This window comes from Chiloscyllium plagiosum, chromosome 25, assembly GCF_004010195.1.
Source record: "Chiloscyllium plagiosum isolate BGI_BamShark_2017 chromosome 25, ASM401019v2, whole genome shotgun sequence".
Lineage (NCBI taxonomy): Eukaryota > Metazoa > Chordata > Chondrichthyes > Orectolobiformes > Hemiscylliidae > Chiloscyllium > Chiloscyllium plagiosum.
The window spans coordinates 2,827,944-2,836,288 of record NC_057734.1 but is presented as its reverse complement, the minus strand read 5'-3'; the positions used below and the strand labels follow the sequence as shown (position 1 = coordinate 2,836,288).

General features: G+C 44.8%; 1 protein-coding gene across 1 annotated transcript in view; it reads right to left on the bottom strand.

Annotated features, from left to right (window-relative positions):
• The window catches only part of galnt9 (polypeptide N-acetylgalactosaminyltransferase 9), a 268,597-nt gene that overhangs the window by 177,052 nt on the left and 83,200 nt on the right, over positions 1-8,345 (bottom strand). Inside the window, exon 5 of the mRNA XM_043715359.1 lies at positions 7,631-7,828. Within this exon, the coding sequence (XP_043571294.1) occupies positions 7,631-7,828 (198 nt within the window). The remainder of the gene's footprint in view (positions 1-7,630; positions 7,829-8,345) is intronic.

Below are 8,345 nucleotides of genomic sequence, written 5' to 3'. Positions count from 1 at the left end.
AGGTACAGTTAGTAAGTTTGCAGATGACACCAAAATTGGAGGTGTAGTGGACAGCGAAGAAGGTTACCTCAGATTACAACAGGATCTGGACCAGATGGGCCAATGGGCTGAGAAGTGGCAGATGGAGTTTAATTCAGATAAATGCGAGATGCTGCATTTTGGGAAAGCAAATCTCAGCAGGACTTATACACTTAATGGTAAGGTCCTAGGGAGTGTTGCTGAACAAAGAGACCTTGGAGTGCAGGTTCATAGCTCCTTGAAAATTGAGTCGCAGGTAGATAGGATAGTGAAGAAGGCGTTTGGTATGCTTTCCTTTAATGATCAGCGTACTGAGTACAGGAGTTGGGAGGTCATGTTGTGGCTGTACAGGACATTGGTTAGGCCACCTTTGCATTTCTGGTCTCCTTCCTATCAGATGGCTGTTTTGAAACATGATAGGGTTCAGGAAAGATTTAGAAGGATGTTGCCGGGTTGGAGGATTTGAGCTATAGGGAGAGGCTGAATAGAGTGGGGCTGTTTCCCTGGAGCATCAGAGGCTGAGGGGTGACATTATAAACCTCTGTAAATTCATGAGGGGCATGGATAGGATAAATAGACCGAGTCGCTTTCCTGGAGTGGTGGAGTCCAGAACTAGAGGGCATAGGTTTATGGTAAGAAGGGAAGATATAAAAGAGACCTAAGGGGCAACTTTTTCACGCAGAGGGTAGCACGTGTATGGAATGAGCTGCCAGAGGATGTGGTGGAGGCTGGTACAATTGCAACATTTAAAAGGCATCTGGATGGGTTTATGAATAGGAAGGTTTTGGAGGGATATGGGCCGGCTGCTGGCAGGTGGGACTAGATTGGGTTGGGATATCTGGTCAGCATGGACGAGTTGGACCGAAGGGTCTGTTTCTGTGCTGTATATCTCTGACTATGACAACCAATAAATGTTAGTTGTTGTACCAAAGGACTCTGCTCATTGGGAACTAGCCAAGCCAAGTGCCTGAATACAATGGATCGATGGTTCCTCCACCAGGCAGTGTTGGTTAGCAAGTGGAGTCCTCAACTTGTCAAGTCTAACGTCCTTTACCCAGTCCGCCATCTGGGCAGTAAGGCCAGTTGTAACCAACTCTCTTTAAATTGAGAACTTGATTTCAGGAATTATTTATAAAGTATTGACATGATGCGAGGGTCACTGGCAAAGCTAGTATTTAATGCTCATGTGTGTGTGACTGAGAGGCCAATTCAGAGAGCAGTCAGGAGCGAGTCACATTGCTGTGGGTTCACCGTTCCTCCTGTCTTCCAACAGGAACTCTGTCTGTAGCAGTGACTTCTGAAATGAGAAGTCACTTGATCAGTATGATGACACTGATTGCCATGTGTAGAATATCGGAGTGGCTGCACATGTGTGCAGCCTAGAGGCAACATTGGGTGGGTCTGGAGTCACATATAGGCCAGATCAGGTAAGGACAGCAGATTTTCTTCCCTAAAGAGCATCAGTCAACCAGATGGATTTTCATGAAAAATTAATTAGTTCTACCATCACTGAGGCCAGCTTTTCAATTCCAGGGAATTTTAAAATAATTTTGAGTCTAAATTCTCCAAATCCTGAATGTTTAATTTCCTTATTGTCTAACAAAATTATTTCTGACTTTGCCCAATAGCTGAACATTCACTGCTCTCGGGCAAAGGAAGCTACAAAGATTTACCACCCTCATAGGGAAGAGATTTCCCCTCCAATCCATCCTAAATGGACTGAGATAATGCGCTTTGCATTTAAACTATCCCCGCAGCCAGCGTGGAACAGCTCCTCAGTGCCTGCTGAACCCCCAAAATAATTTTTTGTACATTTCAATGTGATTGCCTCAAATTCTTTTACATTCCTGAGATTATCATCCCCCTCTCCTCAGGATGCCTCTCTTAGCTCGGGAATCCATTCAAATGTTGTATTTGGAAGGAGTAATGCCCATTCTGAATAAGCAAAGACATGACCCTTCCCATAAAAGAACTGAACTAATTCACTTCCTCTACAAACACCCCCATATTGCAAACATAAAATGGGCCATTTGTGAACCATTAATGTAACGATCGTAATTCTCAAGTCTCCTTTTAACTGTTGTTTGAGTTCAACATTCACATTTAGCAGATTTATGGTAACTTTGGGTATATCTATTTCTGGCATAAATTTGTTGGTATTTGCATATCTAACAAGAGATGGAACTCTTTTCTTTTCTCCCCTTCATTAACCATCCACACTTTCCTGAAGGAAAGAAATTGTTTGCGTTCTGTTTCTTTCTAGTGAGTTCTCTCGGAGCGAGGTTATTCAAAGCCAAATGCTCAAACCCGCTTCATCTGTCCTCCAAAACTAACTGCTTCTAATGATCTGGGCCACAGACCACACTACTTAGTTGTCATGGAGACAGGAGCAGTGGAAGCCCTGGATGGAGACTGCTGTTGCCAAGGCAAATGAAGTGAACATTTGCCTTCATGTGTAGAATTGATCAGGGGTTATGTAGCACTGGGCTTCATGTTGGCACAGATTTAATCCAGCTTCCAGGAGGGCAGCATCTGTGAAATTTCTCCTTTTAAATTGTCTCTTTACCCGACCAACTTTTGGCATTTTCTCAGTGTTAGTTCCTACTGAGTTTTTCAGTGGAGTCTCTTTCACATTTTCTCTGCTCATTTGTCAAGTTTATTTTCCTTGTTCTGGAGCGTGCCTTTTCAAGTTTTGATCATTGTGGGGAGAGCAGCTACCAGGTCCAGACCCCTAGAAATCTCGATCTGATCAAGTATCCTTCCTTAGAAATGACAAGAATTAGAAATAGAATCCTTACAGTGTGGAAACAGACCCTCCGGCCCAATGAGTACACACCAATCCTCCGAAGAGTAACCTACTCAGATCCGTTCCCCTATATTTACCCCTGACTAATGCACCTAACCCACACATCTCTGAACACTATGGGGCAATTTAGCTTGGCCAATTCAGCTAACCTGCACATCTTTGGATTGTGGGAGGAACCCGGAGCATCCGGAGGAAACCCACGCAGGCATACAAACTCCACACAGAGGCGGGAATCGAACCCGAGTCCCTGCTGCTGTGAGGCAGCAGTGCTAACCACTGAGCTGCCATAGTTGGAGGAATGGCCATGCTGGTTGGCTAGAATTAAACCTGGGCTCCAAAGATTACATTCTGAAGGAGACAGCACAAACTAGGACTGAATTTGTTTGGAAATGTTTGAGTTAGAAAAGAGAATAAGCAAGGGTAGACAGTGAGAAAGTTTACACTCGTTCCTAATGTTGGGCAAGGATATGTAGCATAGGAAAAGATAGGTATTTTGAGTGAAGCTGAATAGAATCTACATCATTAAATAGTGTTGGACATTTGGAGCTGTCACCGAGTCGACAAGTAAGCTTTAGAGCTGAATTATCGAAAGGTATCAGGATTATGGGGAAAAGGTCATAGATCAGAAGTGATCTTATTTTATGTCAGGGTGGGAGAGGCAGAAACCCTTGTAACATTGAAGTATTTAATGTACACGTGTGATGCCAAGGCACACAAGGCTATGGGTCAAGTGCTGGGAAATGGGACGAGAAGAGTTAGATGGTGGTTTTGGACCAACGCAAACTCAATGGGCTGAAGGGCTACACTGTATACCTCTGACTCAATGAGTCTGGTTTGTAGAGGGCAGCGGATGGGGAACCAGGGCAGGAGAGTACTGGAAGAATCGAGCTCTAAAAGGCATGAAGGAAGGTTTCAGGTGAGCTAAACCAGGGGTGAAGTTAAGAGGTGCTGTGGAGGTAGGGATAGGTGACTGCACAAAATGGACTTTGCAAGCTGCTCTCCCCAGGATTGCACAATATGTAATTTTAGTCTCAGATTGTTGCAAGGAAAATGGATGCTGCTGGTAATTAGGAAATGGAGTTTGGATTGGGAACCAAAACCACTGGTCCAAATCTTTTGGATCTAACAATGCACCCTCCACCCTGCCTTTTTACTCAGTCATTCCTTCTCTCACTTGGATGGATGAATTATTAATAGAGGGTGGCGGGCGGGGGAAGAAGCAGAGACACCCAAAGAGGGAGATCCATGGAAATTATCACCATTACTGTCAAAGAAACTTCAAACAGACTGGACTGTGATCTCTTGTGACAAAGTTATCCAGGAACTAATGATCCCCGCTTAATAGCAAGCTGACCCCAGTGGATTATATCCCAAACTACAGTCACATTTTGTAAATTTTTTTTCCCATGGAAGAATACACTAAGGACATGGTTAATAAGCCAGTTTCAACTCTGCGGGAGTTGACTCGTGGGACTGAATGCTCTTATGTGTACCAGTCTGCATTTAAGCATGAGCATGCTTTAGTCATCCTTGTGCTACAGGTAAAGACTCTCATTGACTGGTTTGAGTGCTGCAAACCAGTTACAAAAGAAAATTTAGGTAATAGGAACTGCAATTACCCAACAGGATGATGAACCTCAAAGTACTAATCAGTGACTATTATCATTGCTACCATAACCTCCAGGGCAATGAACACAAGGTTCAACTATCCACCCTGGACTAGTCAGAGTGACTTACATATCTGTTTTTTGTTTAACTTTATCTTTTAGACTCTCCTCTTGTCCCTAATCTGTGTGACTGTGTCAGTATTTCTGCCCATGGATTGAATTTAAGAGCTGTGAGGCGATGCTGCAGCTCGATAGAGCTCTGCTTAGACCGCACTTGGAATATTGTGTTCAGTTCTGGTCGCCTCATTATAGGAAGGATGTGGAAGTTTTAGAGAGGGTGCAGAGGAGATTCATCAGGATGCTGCCTGGACTGGAGGGGATGTCTTACGAAGCAAGGGTGAGAGAGCTAGGGCTTTTCTCATTGGAGCGAAGAAGAATGACAGGTGACCTGATAGAGGTGTACCAGGTATTGAGAGGAATCGATAGAGTGGATAGCCAGAGACATTTTCCCAGGGCAGAAATGATTATCACGAGAGGGGGCGTAACCTTAAGGTGATTGGAGGAAGGTTTAGGGGAGATGTCAGAGGTAGGTTCTTTACACAGAGAGTGATGGATGAGTGTTTGGGGTGCACTGCCAGCAGTGGTAGTAAAGTCAGATACATTGGGGACATTTAAGTGACTCTTGGATAGGCACATAGAAGTTCATATAATGAAGGGTATGTAGGTTAGTCTGATCTTAGAAGGATAAAAGGTCAGCACAACATCAAGGGCCGAGCAGCCTGTGTTGTACTGTTCTACGTATAGTAGTTAATAAACTGAATCTTTGTAAACTCAAAGCCTGGATTCAATTGGCTCCTTTTTAAAACATAACTCCCTGATCTGAGGAAGACCCCCTCCATTGTGGAGCAGAAGTTGGCGATTGTCTGTCTGTTGGTCAATGGGTCATTGTCTATTTGAGCAGCAGTGGATACTGACACTGATTGGAAGGTTTGGGCCAATGGCCTCCCCAATATTTATTTAATTGGAAGGAATTTCTGCACACAACAGTAAGATGTCACAGAGTCCGTCTGGTCAGTTAACAACAGTGCAGGAGGAGAGAGGGATAGAGCTGGGTGCTGTCAGCAAACATTAACGCCAACTTGTTGCACAGTAGAAGCTGTTAAAGAGATACCGAGGTGAAATGTTTAATTGGTAGCGAGGACTGAGTTGACTGTGAAAATGTTACTATGTGTGAGAAGTGACATTGTGACACACGTCACAAATGGGGGAATGATACAGCACAGAAAACTGAAGAACTACGATTCCTGTTTCAATGTTAACCCTGTTTTGTTTTTGTTTCTCTCTCCACACGTCCTGCCAGACCTGCTGAGTTTCTCCAGCCTTCTCTGTGCTTCATACAGCAAGAGGTCTTCTAGCTCACTCTGCCTATACTGGTTTTGTGAAAGAACAGTCCAATAGTTCCACTTCCCCATGTCCTTAACCCCATAGCTCTGCAAATGTTTCCTGCACAAGTCTTGATCCAATTTCCTGTTGAAAGTTCCTAGACCCTTCTGTCCAACTTGTCCATACTGACCAGATATTCCAAACTAAACTTGACCCACTTTCCTGCATTTGGCCCACATCCCCTGAATCCATGTACCTGTCCAAATATATTTTTCAATGTTGTAACTGTATGTGCATTACCACTTCTTCTGGCAATTTATTCCACATATGAACTACCCTATGCATGGAAAAAGTTGCCCCTCGGGTCCCTTTTTAAATCTTTCCCCTCTCTCCTTAAACCCCCTTACCCTGGGGAAAAGACCTTGGCTGCTCACCCTACTTATGGTCCCCCTTTGATTTTATAAACCTCGATAAGGTCACCCCTCAGCCTCCAACATTTCTTTTGAATCTGCTTCCAATGCCCTGCCAGGTGACTCATTCCAGATCATGACAACTCAACTATGTCCCAAAAATACCCAATTCCCATCACTCCTAGTTTTTTCAGCAATTACCCTAAATCCATGGCCCTCTGGTTACTGCTCTTCCTACAATAGGCCCCTCACTCTCCTTATTTCTGCTTGAATACCTTCATTAAATCTTTCCCTTCGTCTTCTCTGATCAAAGACAACCCAGGTCAATCTTTCCAGTTTCTCCGGACAATCACAGAACCATGGAATTTGTTACAGAGGTCCTTCAGCCCACTGTGATTCCCAAACAAGCATCATCACTAGTACCGGTTTCCTCCTTTTTATCCTCCATTACCCTGCAAAATATTTCTCTCCAATGTCCCTTGTTATGGACCAGTCCAAACCCCCCACCACTCAAATATTCAGATTGTCTAGGAATTGGAATCACTTAACTCTAACAGAAAACTTAACAGAACAATAGCTACAGTAACTATTACTAATTAACTTGTTCCAATACAGTAACATCCCATAAACTTCCCCTTGGCAAATGGCAACTTCAGAAAACAGACTGTGTGTGTCTTTCTCATTCAACTCCCAGAGCAGTGGAGGAGGAAAAATATTGAGAAAACAGTGAGTTAGCAGCTAGCAGGGATTCTCTGCCTTCTAACCCTGCTGAGACCCCAGCAACAGTTGCTACTGAAAGCCTACAAAGCTAAAAACCCTGGTTCAGTGAGTGGGAGCTTGACCACACCCATTCAGGCTGCTTCTACTGTTCCAACTTTAAAGAACCCAAAGCCTCTCAAGCTGTTTACAGGCTGCTCATAACCTCTCGTTCAAAATCAGGTTTTTGCTTTAAGAAAAGCAAAGACAGGTCAAAACAGCATCTCAAAGCCATGGCACCATCACACCCTCTCGAATGTCCTAATCAAACCTGCCTCCTCTAGTTTTCTAGCCAGTGCATTCCACCCCCTCACCACTTGCTGGGTGAAAATGTTTTTTCTCCCACCATCCTTGCTGCTTTTGCACATTATCTCTTGGTTTTGTTTTTGCTTCTTTATGAGTAGGAACACCTGCTTTGGGTTTGAAAACCAATGTCAGTCTCATTCTCCCCTGCCTTCTCTCCAGTTGACAAACATTCCCAGCTTCTTCAATCTCTCCTCATCACCAATGGTTCCCGTTCCTGGAACCGTTCTTTCTAACTCGTGTCTGCGCTCTCTCTCCTGTGCATTCACCTCCTCCCTATAAGGGGGCACCCCATAACCAGCTGATCAGACCGCAGGGTTCTCTGGGCCACACAGAGTGGTCCTTACCTGATGGGGGCAGCCTCATCGCCCCTGTCCAGCCATTCTTGCGGTGGGATGATGTACATACACCACAACCCCCAGTTGTAGCCATGGGCTGCATTAGCATACTGCTGCACTTCAAAAGTGTTGTACTTGATGTTGTCGATTGCTGGCAGAATAATGCGGGTGTGGTCCTCCTTGATTCGACTCAGGACTGGCTGGACCCTGCACAGGAAATGGAAGCGCACAGGTCAAATACGTTATATTGCCATTCTCCGCAATCTTGATGCTACATACCTTTATAATAGATAAGCTGGAAGAACACAGCAAGCCAGGCAGCATCGGGAGGTGGAGAAATCAATGTTTCAGGTGTAGCCCTTCTTCAGGACTGGGTTTGAGTGTGGGAGAAGCTGCAGATAGAGGGGGTGGTGGGGGAAGGGTGGGGATAGGGTGAAGACAGGCATGGGGTACAAACTGGTTGGTCAATGGGAGGAATGAATCCGAAAGGTGGCTGTAAGGGACGGGGTGTGGTTGGGAAAGGAGGATATTTGAAATGGACAACTCAATGTTAAATCCTTAAAACTGTAAGCTGAATCCTTCCAGCCACCTACCAGAGTCATTCCTCCCACTGACCAACCAGCTCTTACCTGTCTTCACCTATCCCCACCTCACCACTCTGCCTCCACCTCCCTCTTTATCTGCAGCCCACTCCCACCCCCAAAACTCACCCCCAACACCCACC